The sequence below is a fragment of the Nothobranchius furzeri genome, chromosome 10 (assembly GCF_043380555.1).
Source record: "Nothobranchius furzeri strain GRZ-AD chromosome 10, NfurGRZ-RIMD1, whole genome shotgun sequence".
Lineage (NCBI taxonomy): Eukaryota > Metazoa > Chordata > Actinopteri > Cyprinodontiformes > Nothobranchiidae > Nothobranchius > Nothobranchius furzeri.
Window position 1 is genome coordinate 40612089 of NC_091750.1, and position 18563 is coordinate 40630651.

An 18563-nucleotide genomic window follows, 5' to 3' on the forward strand; every position below is an offset into this window, starting at 1 on the left:
CCTCCAAAGAGGAAACAAAAAAATGTCACAAGCAATGAAGAAATGTCCTGGCGACATAAATGAGTGTGAAACACAGCAACCTCTGGGGTAACTGTAACTATAAACCTGCAGTATGTATGCATAATTGCCCACCTCGGTGAGGCTGGTGACCTATAATAATCTAACTCAGATTTGTGCCACCCTCTAACTGTAACATTTCCCCTTACAACCACCTCTGTGGCTTCGGCCTCTGGTTCTGATCAAAACAAAGAGGAAAACAAACAGTCCTGGCTGAGGAGTCTCTGGTCTCATGGGTACAGCACAAAGTTAAATTATTTCTTCAACCCAGATGTCTACACAGCATAGATGAGTTTAGATTTCATAGGTGTAGTAGGCATGGCCCCAGCTTGGGAATGGTCTGTAAACATCTGTGAGAATGTTCTAAAGGTTCTCATAAGCCACTTTTCCAACAGCTCTACTCAACGTGACTCGAAGTGATTCGGTCCAGGAGGACAGCCTTTTCCAGCAGCAGGTCGTATTTCTTCCCAACTTTTCAGTACCTGCTTTGTTGTGGTTCCTATTGTGCTGACCCGGTCCGAAAACATGGTGTCAGAGACTGTCGGTCACCGATTAGCCAGGGGTGGAGTCGTTGGGTATGGGATGGAGTCATTGGGTAGGGGGTGGAGTTGTTGGGTGGGGGTGGAGTCGTTGGGTGGGGGTGGAGTCATTGGGTAGGGGGTGGAGTCATTGGGTTGGGGGTGGAGTTGTTGGGGGTTGGAGTCGTTGGGTAGGAGGTAGAGTCGTTGGGTAAGGGGTGGAGTCGTTGGGTAAGGCGTGGAGTTGTTGGGTAGGGTGTGGCTCAATTAAATTTAATTAAACTCAATTCATTTTTATAGCACCAAATCACAACAAGTCATCTAAAGGTACTTTACAAGTGACTTAAAGCAGGCCCATACTTAGCTCCAGAGATTTCTGCCGGCTTCCTGCAGCCATTTCCTGGTTCAGAGGCCCAATTCCAATACTCGCACTGCGCCCTATGATCTTCTGCAAAGTACACTTGAAGGAAGTGCGCAGTAAGGCATCAAATGCGTAGTGCATCCTGGTTTGAATGGAGGTGCTCTCCTGCTGCTTCATGCTGCTAAGGGTGAGGGATTTTCTTAAGTGTAATCCAACCTGCTGCTTTTCTCTGACAACCACTCATAACTGATTGAACTGATTGGATAACCGAAGTGAATCTGAACTGATTATTAATTATAATAATAAACTATTTGTAGCACCTTTAGACAAAGTGCTGCCCAGTGAGGAACAACAAACAGAAAAGTTTGACAGTTACACATACCTTAAGATAAAATGGGCATTGACATTCTATAAAAGACTGAATAAAACCAGAAAAGAGAACAGTCACTTTGGTGCATGTTGTTCAATATGAATTGCATTCATTAGCTTTTTGGGGTGTTTTGTTGTGAATCGGACCTAGAGCAGCAGATTACAGTTTTTTCAGTCACTAACAAGCATTTGTCCAACCAGTTGTCACATTTTCAAAACTCTAAATACAAGTAGCACAGCATCTGTGTTTTTGTTTTGTGGCCATACAATTCACACATTTCATGTCATTTTCACACAATATGCAATCAGTCAACAGATTTCCATAATGTTTACATTGTCTCAACAGAGAAGCTGTTCATCTTTGGTATGTTCTTACAGTGTCTATTTTCTAATTCCATTTTTGGTTCATTTTTAAAACAACATGTTTCCTGTGTTTAAAAAAAGAACCAAAAATGGAATTAGAGAAGCTATTCCTCCCAACAAAACTATGGATTGTTTTTGTAGTATTTGCGAATGTTAACACACAACATCCCACAATAGCAAAAACAATAGTCCTAACCTTAGATGCAGTATAAAAACCTCTGCTTCTGCAATGATGAGTTCAAAAACAATAGATCTCAGTTGATAATAAACAAACAATGGAATAATTTACACACCGCTAATGTATGTTGGGTAAATTGGGCCCACCACAGCTGATTACATTCAGGCTTAAACTAAGTGGCAGGTGTTATTTATTTCTATTACACTGACACTAAAATAAAAGGAGGACTTTCAGGTGTCAATATTTGGAAACAGAAACAGAAAGGACAAACACTGCAATGTCTGGACGAGGACGAGGAAGAGGACAAGGACGAGGAAGGGACCCAGGGAGAAGAGCAGGCCCAGTGAGAGGAGCGGGCACAAGGAGAGGGCAAGGTAGAGGTGTAATAATGTGTGGTGGTGGAATTCCAAGGGTTGCAAGAACAGTAGTCAGTGATGAAATTCGTGCCACCATCTTTGACCATGTAATCAATCATGGTCTTTCACTAAGAGATGCTGGTGAAAGAGTGCAGCCCAACTTGAGGAGGTCAACGGTTACCTCCATCATACGCATCTTTCAGCAAACCAACAGGCATGTATTGCATTTACAATGGATTGCTTCTATTGTCACTTAAGTATAAATAAGGCCATATAGTAATGCATTGTTCCCTCTAAAGAATGCAACGTCTTCCACCCTCTGGGAGAAGAGGAAATCTCCTCAGTAACGATCAAGAGCTTGCCATTGTGGAAATGGTTGGTGCAAATGATGCAATAAAACTGCATGAAATTCAGACTGGAATAGTGGAGGACCATGAGATCTTTGACAATATTGATGGCATCAGCTTCACAACCATTACACGGACATTGTCCAAACACAGAGTGTGGATGAAGCAGCTCTACACTGTTCCATTTGAGAGGAACAGTGACAGAGTCATGGAGCTACGACGACTATATGTCCAGATATAGTGTATATCCCTTTCTCAACCCCATAGAGGAATTATTTTCTGCATGGAGGTGGAAGGTTTACGACCATCAGTCCACATGTCCCTCCTGGAAGCTGTGGATGCTGGCTGCAGGGACATCATGGTTGATGATTGACAAGGATGGATCCAACATAGCAAGCGGTTTTATCCCAGGCGCATCGCTTTGGGTGATATGAGATGCGATGTTGATGAAAACATGTACCCTAACCCTGAAGATCGCAGAGATTAGCTACAGTAATTTAATGCGTTTTGCAGTCGCCTCCTTTTTATCTGGGCTTTGTGCTGTTTTTTTGCTCAGGATGCTCTTGTTTGTTTCACTGATATTTTGTTCACTACAAGCAATACTGTAGATACTTGTGTTATCTTTGACTAATGGTTAAATGTGTTTGATGATCAGAAACATTTTATGTGACAAACATGCGAAAGAATAAGAAATCAGGAAGGGGGCAAATAGTTTTTCACTCCACTGTATGTTTATCAAAATGTGTTTTTGAGAAGAAAATGTTCCATTTGGCCAATTACTGTATGTTTTGTAAGAGTGAATCTGTGTTAAGAGTTTAGATCAAGTATCTGACGTGTGGGTGTGAGCTTGTTAGCGACTGAAAAAAAAAACTGTAAAACCCTAAGGCCATCTCTGAGAGGACGGTCTGCAGGGACAGCATCGCTGCAGGAGATGTGTGGATAATGTGGAGAGGGTTACACCACTGAAGGCTCTCTGGAATGTTGCTGTCTGACAGAGAAAAAGATAAGAGCTTCTAATTACAGCCTCACTACCAAGGGACTGGACGAGCTTTGAAGGGGAGGGGTTAGATGGAGGGAGATGTCATGAAAGAATGAAGAGTAAACATAGAAGCTAGGAAGGAAGAGGGCGGGCAGGAAGAGGAGGGTGGGAGTAGATGCAGATGTAAAGCTGTTAATAAAAGTCTGACTCTAATGTTGGTGAATGTTTACTGAACAAGTAGATGAGATATCATGGGCTCCTGGTTTCTGGAAAGAACAGAAACTTCTATGTTCTGGTGTGTGGAAGGAAGCCTTTCTACCAAACCTGTACAACTGCGTTCCTGTCTACAGCCACACAGAGAGTCAGAAGGTCCGGTTTTTCATCCAGGAGCAGAGATTGAGTTATGGGGGGCTAGATATCTTTCAGGGAAAGATCCAGTTTCTGCCTATATTACAATATTTATGGACTCTCAGCGTAGCGGGATTCTGTTGAGCGGAGAGGACGCAGAGCGCTGATCGTTGGCTCGCCCGCTGCGTCCGGCGCATGATACATTCTCAAGGTGACGCAACAAAACATTATTATTAACTCATGATCGTTCATATCTGTTTACATCATCTGGTACTCTGTCTTTTAATCGTTCCTGACGCGCTTCGCTCATCGTGTGCTGCGGTGATTTCACCTCACTGACGCAGCATCGAAACGTGCACTCCGCTTTGTGGTCAGGAGATCCCTTTGATCTGCTCAAAAGTAACTGATGAGGTGAAAAATAAATAAACAATATTAACATAAAGGTGAGACGTGTCATAACCCCCCCTTCCCCCACCACCACAGCTGGAAAAATTCCTAGGGGAAACACTGAGGTGGGTTAGGGTCTTGTTAAGGTGGGTTAAGGGTCCAACATCACAGCATAGCTCCAGATGGATCTCCTTCACTGAGGAGTGCACGCTCCAGAGAGTGCACTCTGCCAAACCCTCCATCACAATGATCAGCCGTGGTATAATGTCAGGTTCCTGTTGGTCACAGTGTCTTTCATTGGTTTCAGTGCCAATTATGCAAAAAAAGCTGTTTTTCCACCAACATAATTATTTATTTGGTAAATCAATTTCCTTTAACAGCACTTCTACAGAGCGTAGGCACAGATCTAGTGAAGACAGAACAGGTGTACGGTTCGATGTTTAACACAGCAAACTGTAGGTTAGAGTAAAGTTCACATGGTTTAAAATGTTGGGAGTTTAAAGGGACTTTACGGACTTTTGAATTTTTATGCTCGTGATTGCCCCCTCAGGCCAAAAGTGTAACGGCAGCTTCAATAGCAGGCTCGTACACGAGGCGCGCATGCTGTACGTGCACACTCTTTAACGAAAATAACAGCTGAGACAGTCCTGTGTAAGTGTGTGTGTGTGTGTGTGTGTGTGTGTGTGTGTGTGTGTGTGTGGCCCAGAGGACAGAGGGCAGGAGAATGTGCAGCTAATTAATTAAATAATTTGGTTCTGTACCTTTCTCTTCAGCACAGCCAACAAAGGTTTAAGATGGGTCAGTCCTCCTGCATGCTCAGATCATTCCCTTCCCTTGCTTGAAAAATTGTTCCAAAATGAAAGTTGAACCCACATCTTTTTTATCTGTGAATTCAATGCCGTTCGGCGAGTCTCAAATAAAAATTTGAGCATCTTACTGTAAAAAAATATAACATTAATGTAAAAATGAAACTCTAAATAAACTATGTTCACATCCAGAATCGAGCCCAGGTCTCCTGCACGAGAGTCCAACATCTTACTAGGTGAGCTAAAGCACCGGTGACATCTTTTGTATCTGTAACATTTATATCCTTGATGACAGCTGAAACAACGTTCAAAGAACGGTTCGGAGCGAAAATGGCTATTTTGTTGCTAATTTGCAGGAAATATCTAGAAGAAAGTAGCTAAGGGTCCTCAGAAATGTAGCTAGGTTCATCACTAGGCGTTAGGAACAGCGACAAAGTCGCTGAGTTGGCACTGCCTCTCTCTCTGCTGCTAAAGCTACTGATAGCAAACGCTACGGGCGATGCCTGAGCGTGAACGCGCATGAAGCAGCCTGCTCGACCCGAGCAACTCTCTTTTTCTGTGATTTTACAGAAAAACAGGCAATCACAGTAAAAATGCCAGGGCTCATTCTACAGGACCAGGGCATTGCAGGAGAATGTATGAAGAAGAAATGTATTATTTCTATACATGTTTTGGCTGTCAAACTTCCTTATAGTCCCTTTAAATTAGAATCATTTAAAACCCGGTAAAGACCAGAATAACTGAAGAGGCCCCAATACAAGCCTGAAACTGGAAGGGCTTGGTGTTTCCTCTGACTGCAGGCTAGGAGGAAATGATGCTGAGCTGTCTAAGCCTTTCAAAGAAGACAGCTAGGATTATATCCATATCCCTGAAGTTGTATGTGCATCAGGATCTAGCCCCACCCCCACCTACATTCCTCCATGAATGAATAATTTAACACAGCCTATCTTGTCTAAACCCCAGCCCTTAATTCCCATCTATCGAACACTTTAATAAAGCAGTGTTTCCCTTACATAGGCGTGAGGCGTGTGAGCAGCGTGAGAAGTCGGGTGTTTTCATCTGAACCCTTAAAACCTCCAGCAGGCTACGCTGCACTATTGACGTGTTAGCACATGGCGCTAACAACTTAGCGACGTGGCATGTCTCGAAGAAAGCTTAAAAACACGTTGGACACTTCTTCTGAAGCAAGAAAATAACACTTCTTCTTAAGCAGAGCACGTCTTCTCCTTGTTCACCCTCTGCTGAGTCGGACTGAGCTCGATAAGCTTGACCCATTGCTAGTTTGCATAGCCACTGGGTCGTTGGAGCTGCCCCGTGACTGCCTGATGGAAAATCAGCGGGTTTCATCAGACTCGTAAAGTTTCTTTTTGCTGGGGACCCCCTGTATTTTACCGCTCTGTCCCGCAGTCTTCCCCTATTAAAATTTTAAATGATTCTGTAAATTTGTGTATCAATAGAAAAAATCTCTGCCTCTGCCAGCTGCAGTAAATGTAGGGAAGACTGACTTGTCTTCCAATTTCCAAATAATAAATAAGAGGTGCATTCATCTGTGTAACTCCTTTGATCCGCATTAGTGATATTTTCAGCACCAGAACAGTGAAGCAAAGAAACAGATTCCTGAGTTTGTTAGTAAATTTATTTATTAGATGCATCTGACCTGTTCTGCTTTTCTCTGAAATGAGATCAAATTAGTGCTTCTATGGGTTGTCTCCTCTCTGCACTAGAAAATTTTAATTTATTATAACGTTCACTGTAATGCATTTTGATGTTCTTAACAAATAAATTAAATCAAATATATTGGTCAATAATGTCAAAAATGTAAATTTGTGTTTCATTTTTATACTGACTTCAAAATATTTCATTAAGTCACTAAGCAGGGGTGTAGAACGTGTTTAATAGGGCCAGCCCAGTAATGACCTTGGACCAAATAAAGGGGGGCAGAAGGAGATGTTTTTCCAGACGCCAAGAAAAATTAAATGCCAAGCCCCCCCCCCCCCCGCCCCCCCCCCCCCCCCCGCTGCAAAGTGTGTCACCGAGAGTTTAAAACAAAAATTATTCTTGTGCAAATATTGGTGTATTCACCTTTAATACTAGTTATTAAAATGCAGCAGTTGCTGGATTGGTGCAGTTCAAAGTGGAGTGCGTCTAATAAAACAATATTAACATAAAGGTGAGACGTGTCATAATTTCTTCATCATAAGCCACCGTGCCATCATCAATGTCCGAGGACAATGTGGTGGTAACAACCATGTGTGCAGCTATAAGCCAAAATGGTGTTGTTCACCATCATGCAACCATAGGCCCATACAACACTGCACACATTATTGCATTCCTGGACACCTTACATGACATGCTCGCTGTTCAGAGACCAGAGCATGCCCGATATGTCATCATACGGGACAATGGTAGTTTCCATAGGGCTGCTTTGGTCTGCAACTGGTTTACAGACCACCCACCCATCCTTCATGGCACTCAACCTCCGTCCATACTCTCCATTCTTACGTAAATCCCATCGAGGAGTTCTTCTCTGCCTGGCGCTGGGAAGTGTACGACCGTCATCCTCATCAACAGGTAGCCCTTTTACAGGCAATGGAGGAGGCATGAGGAGATATCAACCAGGCGTTATGTCAGGCCTTGATGCAGCATTTAAGGAGATATTTTCCCCGGTGCCTTGGACTGGAGGATATCGCACGCGATGTGGACGAAATGTTGTGGCCGGACCCAGAAAGACAACATGATGTAGGCTGAATGTCTTTTTTTCCTTTATTTTTGTGAAATGACTATTTTGTGTTCTGACTTTGTCTTGGTTTTGATAAATTATAGCATTTACTGTTACTGCAGAAGCGCTTTGGCACTGATCAGTGACATCACTCACTGCTGAAGCAGTCGTCATATGCTGACATCTGTGCAAAGTCCTGGAAGGGCTGAATTTGTATGGAGACACAAGTGCTGAGAGGTCAATTTCTCCACTCAGAAGTTACCGGAGGTTCCAACAATGGAAACATGCCTAGCAGTTCTCAACGAGAACATGGAGGATGGCCACTTCTAGGTTTGGAAAGAAGTCCTATCTCATGAAGCATCTCAGGCTCTGGTTCACTAGAGAAGGAGGAAGCAGGAGATCCACAGCTGTACTGGGGAAGCAGAAACCAGTCTGCTGTAATGGAGTGCTATGCCACGGGGTGAAGTTCTCTGCTCCAACATGCTCCAACCTTCAGCTATGGAGATGAGCTTTGGGCAATGAAACAAAGAACAAAATAAAAGTTTTTTTCAGCAAGGTGGCAAAACTCTGTTTTAGGCTGAGGAGCTCAGCCATCCAAGAGGAACTTGGGTTAAAGCCACCTCTCACACACACCCACATCACCCCGCTTCTCCTCCAGCTTCACTGGCTGCCAGTCAACTTCAGGGTTCATTTCAAGATCCTGGTTCTGGTCTATAGGGCCTTACATGGACAAGCACCATCTTACATTGGTGATCCTCTTAGTCCCTACACCCCCAGCAGGTCCCTGAGGTCCAGTGATAAAAGCCTACTGGTTGTGCAGCACCAGGCTAAAGGTCAAAGGTGACAAATCATTTGCTGCTGTGGCCCCCAGACTCTGGAAGTCTCTCCCCCTGAGCCTGAGATCAGTGGACTCAGAGGTCTCCTTTAAAAAGCAGCTGAAGACTCACCTGTTCAAGCTGGCTTTGGTATGACCTTCATCACCCTCTCCTTGTTCTGGTCTCCCCACCTATTCCACCTTCCTCAGGATTCACTGATTTCCCTCTTTCCTATTCTCTCTCTTTCTTTACAATTTTAATCACAATTGTCAATGTTTTGCTCATTTTAAATATATTTTTAACCATTTTCTAGATTCTTTTTTATATTTTTACATTTTTTGATTTTTGTGAAGCACCTCTTGATTCTTCTTCTTCTTCTTCTTCTTCTTCTTCTTCTTCTCACAATAGAGTCACACATCGGGGTGGGTCGGGGGGAGATGTTTCACGTATGTCATTCTGGGAGAAGATCCCAGGGCCAACCCAGGCCATGTTGGAAGTCCTCTAGGCTGGCCAGACCCCAGGGACCCACTGGAGGAGATGCTGAAAGTGGCTAACCTGGGCTGCCGCCCCGAAGGACCGGGATAAGGGTAGGACGACAAGGACAAGTGCTACTTATTAAAGCTTCTGAAGGGAAAATAAAACCAGCTCAAAGCAGCCTTTTAGTGATGGCTTTGACACATGGCTGCAAACCCTTCTGAGAATGGAAGAATGTTTTCTTGGGAAGCCTAACTGAGGAATGATTTCATCCTGCTCCTCCTAACCAGCCTGAAGCATGGCAGCTGTCACAGCGATGCTCTGCTGGAAGAGGCTGTGAAAGGGATTCATGCTGACCTGATGCTCTGGAACTGAAACAGCCAAACCAGGTAAAAACTAAAACGAGCTGAAGCATCAGAGACGTTTGTGTTTGTGACTAGATAAAGGTTCCTGTTAAGGATTGGGAAACATGGGCTGCTGCATGAAAGCATCCCCAAAAAGGATTTCTATCTCTGATACACCTGGGAATCTCGCTGCATCAAAGTTCAGCGTGGATCTGATAGGATGAGCATTACATAACAACTTCCCCCATCCATGAACTTCCTGTAGCGTCAATTAAAACCAGGTCCCAGCTTGCTGATTAGAAATGTTCTTCCTAGGGCTTTTATTGTGAAGGAAATGCATGGCCATTATCAGCTACCCTCCATAAGTTATCAGCCGACGTGTCTAACTGTTTCTTCTGTAGCGTGCACGCTGCTGTTCGTGTTCTGAAATCTAACCCTAACCCAGGTGTGCAGCTTTCCTGTTGGATCCATAAGCAGCCCTGACTGGGTTGGTACTGGAGATCTCTTCAGAGGTTGGAGTTTGTCGAACACACCCTCCGAAGTCCCGTTAAAGCAGCACCTGGTTCTGATGGAAACAGTCATTAGAGGTCTGCTAAACCCCAGAATTAGAGGCTTACTGTTCATCTACGAGCTGCACGGTAGGGCTGCTCAATTAATCGAATTTTAATCACGATTACGATCTGAGTTTTGAACGATTATAAAAAACAAAACAAGCCGATTATTTGCTCCTCCCGCTTGCGCTGCCCTGAGTTGCAAATGAAGCGCTCCTCCACAGTGTTGCCAACTTAGCGACTTTGACGCTATTTCTAGCAGCTTTTCAGACCCCCTTCTTGACTTTTTAATCCTAAAAGTACCTAGCGAACATCTCAGAAACATCTCTGGTAACCCTTAGCTACTTTCTGGATAACGGTCGTCGACATTTCCTGCAGGTTAGCTAAACACTCCGCCTGCGCTCCGGACCGTTCTTCACAACATTAGGAAAGGGAATGATGCAGTGATGTGTCGGTCGCTAAAGACAGCTCTCGGAGCCGGCTCCTTGTTGGAGTAACCAGAGTGAGTGACACACACACCGCACCTGCGGACTCCTGAGCCGCTAAAAACGGCTAAATGTGCGCGTGCAGCGCGCTAAACACACGTGCAGCTTGCCCGATTGCTGTGAGACCGGGTTGGGGGGTGGGGGGTGCAGCTGTGGTTGGGACAATTATTACATTAACTGATGGACTTGTAAATAAATAGTTTATAAATAAGGTAGAAATAAGTTCCTCACGCTGATAAATAATGACTAATCTCTCTGAGGACACGGTGCTAGTGTACTCTCCTACAGCACCTTGACATGACTCAATAAATGTTATGCAACATTTTGTGAAGATCAATTTATTTGCATTTATTTGTTATAAATGCCACTGTATAATTCTTGCTGTCAGTATTTGCAAGATATTGGTATTTGGTTCTGTACTGGTTAGACTTACATGAGTTAAACCAAGGTCTATAGCCCTTGGGTCATAAACTATGAGCTGTAAGTATATTGGTCTTTTTATGCTGGGAATCAGGAGTTATTTTAGTGATCATCTTGTTTCTTATTTTTGTCCTAATTGTGCCCTGAGCAATTTTATGACTGAATAAAAACAAATAAAATCATCATAAATTGAAAAATCGTCCTAAATAATCGTGATCTCAATTTCAGTCACAAAAATCGTGATTATTATTTTTGCCATAATCGAGCAGCCCTACTGCACGGCACCGCAGCAAACCCAACTGGAGTCAAAGGTCACACCAGTACACACAACTGGTTTTCCCTGGACACATGGCAGACCTTTCAGACGCAACGTAAAACATCCCAGAGCTGCAGCCTGGTGGGGGTGGGGCCTCCGACAGAAACAAGGAAATGCAGCTGTGGCTTTAAGCGTGTTGTGACCCAGGCTGTTTGTTGGGAAAGTCACTCAGAGCTTTTCTCATGACCCCTGACCCCTGATAAAAAGTATTTTCCCTTCTGGGTCCGTAAACGATCACGGAAACATAAGAGACCCAGAAAATGGAAAAATATAATCTTCATCTGCAAAGTAATCCTCTAAGAGCAGTTTTCTGTCCATCCACACAAACCCAAGCAGAGCGCCACCAGTCACACCAAACGTTCCCACAGTTCCTCGTGTTGACACTAAAAATATGAATGTTTGGACTTGGAACCAGCTGATGAATGTAGAAAAACAACTCCAGCAGATGGGCTGAAACAAGGACCAGATCCATGTTCATCACCCACAGATGGTTCCGTAAGGCATGTTAACGTGTTGGATACACGACACAGTGAGCGTGCGGAGTCTTCCCGACCTAGACCACAGGCTGTAACACTACAGGATTACAGGAGGCTCTCTGGTACAAACGGACTCTCAGGAAAGTGCCATGCTAGCTGTTTGGTATGAATAAGTGGCCCTTTTACAGGAATCACAACTGTGCCACTTTGCAATGGCGGACATAGAGCCCAGGCCTCCAAGCTCAGAGTCAAACGGGGCTTTGCCATTATTCCATTGAAAAAGCAATTAAAGATAAGGACATCGTTGTTAACTGGATGAACTGCCTCCGTTACGTTAATCTTTTCAATCTCAAAGGGAGTGAAAGTGGCTCCTAGAATAGCAGCCAGTGAAACCAAGTGTGAAGGGTTTTAAATGAATGTATTTCAATGGTATCTAACTTCCAAAACATCTGAATTGTGATAAAATCATGACGTGATTTTTGTTCCATCTCGCCCACCCCTATCTTAAATTAGGGATGTGTAGCTTAACCCTTACAACTCCTTTAAAGGTGTGGAGTAGGGGTTGCAACAACGAATCAATAAAATCAATGAAGAAATGTGTTGGCATTTTGTTATTGTTGTGTTGTGTTGCCCAACCTTTATTTAACAGTCAATGCAATCAGCTCACGTGTAGGAGGCAGCAGAGCAGACCGAGGCAGATCAGAGTGAGAGAGAAAGCCAAGGTTTGATGAGGAACGACGCACCATGAGCTGAAACAGAAACCAACGACACGAGGATAGAAACGGTTTGGGAACTAAAGTGCAACTAAGGGCAGGTTAGCTAATGCTAGCGGGTAGCAGGTTCACGATCAAGCGGGTTAAAAAACACGATGGTCGTGAAACTAAGAACATCTAAACTCTACAAGCAGAAGAACAGACCTCCATCCTGTTTATTCTTAGCTAACTGCAGCGCTACAAGCAGAACCGCTGCTTCCATGTTGGAGTGTGCTCTGCTAAACGCCGCAGCAGGGTTAAGGCAAGTCACTGTAGCATGTAATCTATAAACACGTCTATCTATGAACATAATTTAAACTGCCACGCCACGCCACAGACTCCGTTGTTGTCAGGAAGTTAAGAAAAAAGGCGGACGTGTTTCGTAAATCCTGCATAAGCGAGGCAATTTCTTTCCATTTTTATTCCATTTTAGTAGCCATTAACAGAGCACCATGTTGTGTGCATCAGTTCGGTCTACCAGGACATCATGCAATGACAAATGTTCCGCCTTGCTTGAAATGCAACTTGTCATTAAATGTGTAAAGTTTTTAGCGCGTCATTTCTCCCCTAATTAATTCATTATAATTAACGCGTTAAAGTCGCACCCCTAAAATAAAGTAAAGGAAGGAGAGAAAAAAATGTCCTTAGCAGTTTTTAAATGTTCCCGTTTAATACGATTAATCGAGTCGAGACCCTGTACGATTCATCGATGATCCAAATAATTGTTTGTTGCAGCCCTAAAGTGGAGCATTAAAAACATTTTTTAATGATTAATTCTGATTCTAACGGGTCACATTGAATGTTTCATGGAGGCTGAACATGATAATAGTCTCCTACATCTACCTCCTGCTTTGGCCTCTGATAGAAAATAGTCTCCTACACCTATCTCCTTCAGTAGCTTCTGATAAATAAAAGTCTCCTGCACCTATACCCTGTTTCTGCTTCTGATAGAAAATAGTCTCCTACACCTATCTCCTGCTTTAGCTTCTGATAGTAAATAGTCTCCTACACCTATCTTCTTCAGTAGCTTCTGATAGAAAGTAGTCTCCTACACCTATCTCCTGCTTTAGCTTCTGATAGTAAATAGTCTCCTACACTTATCTCCTGTTTTTGCTTCTGATAGTAAATAGTCTCCTACACCTATCCCCTGTTTTTGCTTCTGATAGAAAGTAGTCTCCTGTACCTATCTTCTGCTTTAGCTTCTGATAGTAAATAGTCTCCTACACCTATCCCCTGTTTTTGCTTCTGATAGAAAATAGTCTCCTACACCTATCTTCTGCTTTAGCTTCTGATAGAAAGTAGTCTCCTACACCTATCTCCTGCTTTAGCTTCTGATAGTAAATAGTCTCCTACACCTATCTCCTGCTTTAGCTTCTGATAGTAAATAGTCTCCTACACCTATCTCCTGTTTTTGCTTCTGATAGAAAATAGTCTCCTACACCATACTCCTGTATAGCTTCTGATAGAAAGTAGGTGTAGAAGACTATCTCCTGCTTTAGCTTCTGATAGTAAATAGTCTTCTACACCTATCTTCTGTGCAAGCTTCTGATAGAAAATAGTCTCCTACACCTATCTCCTGCAGTAGCTTCTGATAGAAGATAGACGGTGAAACTTTAGGATTAGAAAAGCCTGACAGATCTACGTCACGTTGTCACTTAACTAGGGCTGAAACAAATCTTTGAATGATGGTTTGATTCGTTAAATTACTCCATTCATTTTTTACTGGCTCGAAGCGTTGATAAATGTGCACACCACAGTCTGAACATATTTCCTGGTGCACTACATGGTAATCCTGGTGCTGTGGAGCAACGTTGAGAAACCAGCAAAGACAGAAACTACTGTAAAAGGCAGGATCCGTCTAAAGTTGGGATCAAGATTTAAACTAGGGGCCAATTAGATAATGCTTAGCTAATGCTTAGCTAGCACGTAACACGTTCACGATCAAGTGGAGTTCAGAAAAAAACGTGGTGGTTGAATGACTAAACCCTACAAGTGGAAGAAAAACCCCACCACCTGGAGTCTGGTTGTTGCCACTGAGAGTTAGGGCAGTTCTACGGCAAGCCGTTGTCGCATGTAATTCACAAACGCTTTTATATTTCAATAAAATTTAGACTGCATTATGTAGCAACAGTTCATAATAAAACAGATATGCCTCACATAGGTGAGGCTGTGCTTAAAGAATACCAAACAAGGCATGAACAATAAAACAGTGAGTGAGGTATGAAGGTGAACACTAAAACGTGTCAAAACTGCTACTTGCACCACCGACGGGTTAGTCTTTGCTCTGATGAGGCATTCTGCTAGTTCTGAAATATAATTCCAAAATAAGTGAAGACCAGAAAAACGAGCTCACTCTGTTGGTTAAAAGGTCCTGATGGTGCATAGTAGGTAGAAGTACAAGAACACACACACACACACACACACACACACACACACACACACACACACAGACAGAGTGATCACGTAATTAAAGACTCATACAGCTAAAATAATAATCACGTTACAAAATCACTTCAGCAGCAGTCGTTCCACAAACCAGAAGGAAACGTGGGGTCGGTTAAACAGCACACACAAACAAGCGTCAGGCCTGTCCTCCAGCATCAGCTGCTGCTGGTGTCTGAAGGAGACTGTGTTATTTAGAAATCTAGACAAACCTTAACAAAAGAACAAAAGGAATGGCACTCCACTGACACCGCTCAGGCATCATCTTTGGACGATTTAGGCCAGGGATCTTGTTCATGTAGTACTACTGTAATAGCTGTAGTAAGTGCTCCCTAACACCATGCATTTACCTACTGCTAACCCTGCTGTGTGTGCCTCGTCTTTGCTGCTTCTGGCGCTGAGCTGTACCCGGCACCAGGGCGAGACAGCGTCTTTTTGGTTCTAAATGTGGACTGCATTACCCGTATTGGACCACATGATGTCATCCGTACTTGCACCTTACATTACTGGTCTTATGAAGGAAAGGTGGATCGCAGCGCTACAGGAAGTGAAAACCAATCTAAAAATGGGTTTCTCATTAGGGGATGTGTGCGGGTGGCGGGTCACACGGCCACCCGACCTAATTCAGGTGTTGGGCGTGACTCTAGAGAGAAAATCCAAAGCCTTCAGGAGGATTAAAACATCTTAATTAAGAACATAAAAGAAGACAAGACTCCATTTGACTCCTGTACCCCGGTGGACTAGACAGCTAACCTCTCTGTTCATTTCCCGTAAAGAACGTAGGATGTCCATGGTAACCCCCTGATTGGAGGAGAAGACAGCATATCCTGTTGGCTACAGAGCTCTGCTTTCTGGGTTAAGCACATATTTCCTGTTTTGTGGGAGGAAGTGGACACACCTCGTGTCTTTGTTCCCGACCTCCCCAGGAGCCCACAAGAGCTGACTTCCTGTACCCTTAGAGCACTTCCTGTTTGTGAGAAGAGAGTTCCTGTGAGTCGCATCTGGGTAGAAACTGTGCGATGGTTCTCTGATGTCTCAGACCAGTCCGGTCCCCCTGGTGATGCTGCTGTCAGCACACCAGGCTGTTGTGGCAACAAGGACACCTGCATGTCAGCAAATGTCCCATCTCTGGGACCTGCAGCTAGCCTGAACCAGTAGCTACAAACTCCCCCAGTGTCCCCCAGTCTCGTCCTCTGGTGAGATGTCCTCCAGAGAGACACGAAACTACATGTTCTTCCAGGAAAGGTGGACAAATGACCTCAATGTGTCCAACAGGACCATCTGTCAGCATGCAGGTACAAATAGGGACGAAATGACACTTAAACAAGGGGACTGCAGAGACATGGGAGGACAGCAGTGACTGGGGACACATAGACAGACAGGAAGGACAGCTGAGACTGGGGACACATAGACAGACAGGAGGACAGCAGAGACTGGAGACACATAGACAGACAGGAGAACAGCAGAGATACAGGAGGACAGCAGAGACTGGGGACACATAGACAGACAGGAAGGACAGCAGAGACTGGGGACACATAGACAGACAGGAAGGACAGCAGAGACTGGGGACACAGACAGACAGGAGAACAGCAGAGATACAGGAGGACAGCAGAGACTGGGGACACATAGACAGACAGGAGGACAGCAGAGACTGGGGACATATAGACAGACAGGAGGACAGCAGAGACTGGGGACACATAGACAGACAGGAAGGACAGCAGAGACTGGGGACACATAGACAGACAGGAGGACAGCAGAGACTGGGGACACATAGACAGACAGGAGGACAGCAGAGACTGGGGACACATAGACAGACAGGTAAACAGCAGAGACTGGGGACACATAGACAGACAGGAGGACAGCAGAGACTGGGGACACATAGACAGACAGGAGGACAGCAGAGACTGGGGACACATAGACAGACAGGAGGACAGCAGAGACTGGGGACACACACACAGACAGGAGGACAGCAGAGACTGGGGGCAAATGCTGGTTCAGTAAAAACAAGCAGGTGAGTCAAGTTTGGATCCACGGGACCATCAGAAGCAGAACCCGTCCAAACTGTGACCTAACCCAAAGCCCAGAAGGAAGTGGTCCCGACCTGAGAGCAGCAGCAGCAGCAGCGTGGCTCTGGGATGGACCTTCATGCTTCTTCTCATCAGACTTTCCAGGTTCGGGTCCTAACAGGCTCTCCGGACAGGAACAGCAGACTGGTCGGGTCTTGTGTCTCTGCGTGTCCCCTCATGACGGGCGGGGAGGGGAGGACCGGAGCCGCTCCACCTTTCGCTTCTTCAGTCCGCTTCAATCTGCATTGGTTTCCGCTTAAGAACTTCAAAATAAAGCTGCGACAGCGCCGGCTCACTACCGTGATTTTATTTTGAAAGCAAAGACGATTTCCGTCTCATCTTTTTGGTCTGCTTTGGTTCTACTTGACACACCTGTACCTGTTCGCAGCCAGGACCAACTTCAAGGTCAGCGGTCAGCCCTTAGTCCAGTACCGACAGAACCAGGACAGGAAACAGTAAAAGGTCCAAGGACACCAGGTCCTGGTTCTGATGGATCCCACCAGCTGAGCCCTCGCGTTGTTGTTGGCCCACACTGGTTCTAACTGGACTGGTTTCCTGAACAAAACAATTTGGATCCCACTGGGATCATCCCAGAGGTGTCTGATTCCACCTGGTCCTGGTGCAGACAGCTGCAGTCCATGAGATCTGCTCTTCCCACAGGCGTTCATGCACATGTAGCCCCCTTCTGGCCACCAGGGGAATGACATGGCTGTCCCCATGAATAAAGCATCTAAGGCTGGTTCTGTCTGGTGGTGTGATGTCCTCCAGACCAGTGTCACCCACTGCCCTTCAGCTGAAGAGTCCCCAAAGGTAGAAGGTAAAAGTGATTAATAAATGAAAACCACCCCTTAACGCTGAACCATGTCTCACTTCCTGTCTGGCACAGGTGAATGCTTTACCTTCATGTGAAAGTGGAGCGCGCCGGCTTGGCCGAGGCCTCAGGCCTGTCCGGCAGCAGCTGCAGCCCTGCTCTGGGGGTGTTTTGTCTTTTCATTAATAAAAGCTGCATTTGGGTCGGAACCGCCCTCTACTCGTTCCTTCTGTTGGTCACATAGCAGCTGAGCTGTGCTGTGCTGTGCTGTGCTGTGTGTGTGTGTGTGTGTGTGTGTGTGTGTGTGTGTGTGTGTGTGTGTGTGTGGGTGTGTGTGTGTGTGTGTGTGTGTGGGTGTGTGTGGGTGTGTGTGTGTGTGTGTGTGTGTGTGTGTGTGGGTGGGTGGGTCTGTGTGTGGGAGTGTGTGTGTGTGTGTGTGTGGAGTGAGTGAGGATAACACTGACTGGTGTCATTAGGCTACAGCAGGGTCCCGTGGTAGCTGTATGATGTCTAAAGTAACTAACTGTGCTGATGTGATGCATCTTCATGCTCTTATCCAATTTGTTGGTTCATGAACCAACCTGCTAGGGACGGACATCACAACTTAGCTATAAAAGTTTGCTAAATGCATCTAAGCCTCATACACATGAACAAGTGAACTACTGGGTGATGGTTGGTGGTCACGTCTGATGGTTGTGTTTTTCCTCATGCTGCTATTGTTCCCGTTTACACTGAATCCTCCATGTGCAATAGCATCATCACCATGCCGACCATACGGTCGAATCAGTGCAACCAGTGTTTTTAATGCAGATCTTTTGTATCA

The 18563-nt window shown here is 44.8% G+C and overlaps 1 protein-coding gene across 1 annotated transcript in view; it reads right to left on the bottom strand.

Moving 5' to 3' along the window:
- esama (endothelial cell adhesion molecule a) overlaps positions 1–17151 on the bottom strand; it is a 53506-nt gene extending 36355 nt beyond the window's left edge. Inside the window, exon 1 of the mRNA XM_015960194.3 lies at positions 16965–17151. Within this exon, the coding sequence (XP_015815680.1) occupies positions 16965–17022 (58 nt within the window). The 5' untranslated portion in view covers positions 17023–17151. The remainder of the gene's footprint in view (positions 1–16964) is intronic.
- Positions 17152–18563: the final 1412 nt, after the last annotated feature.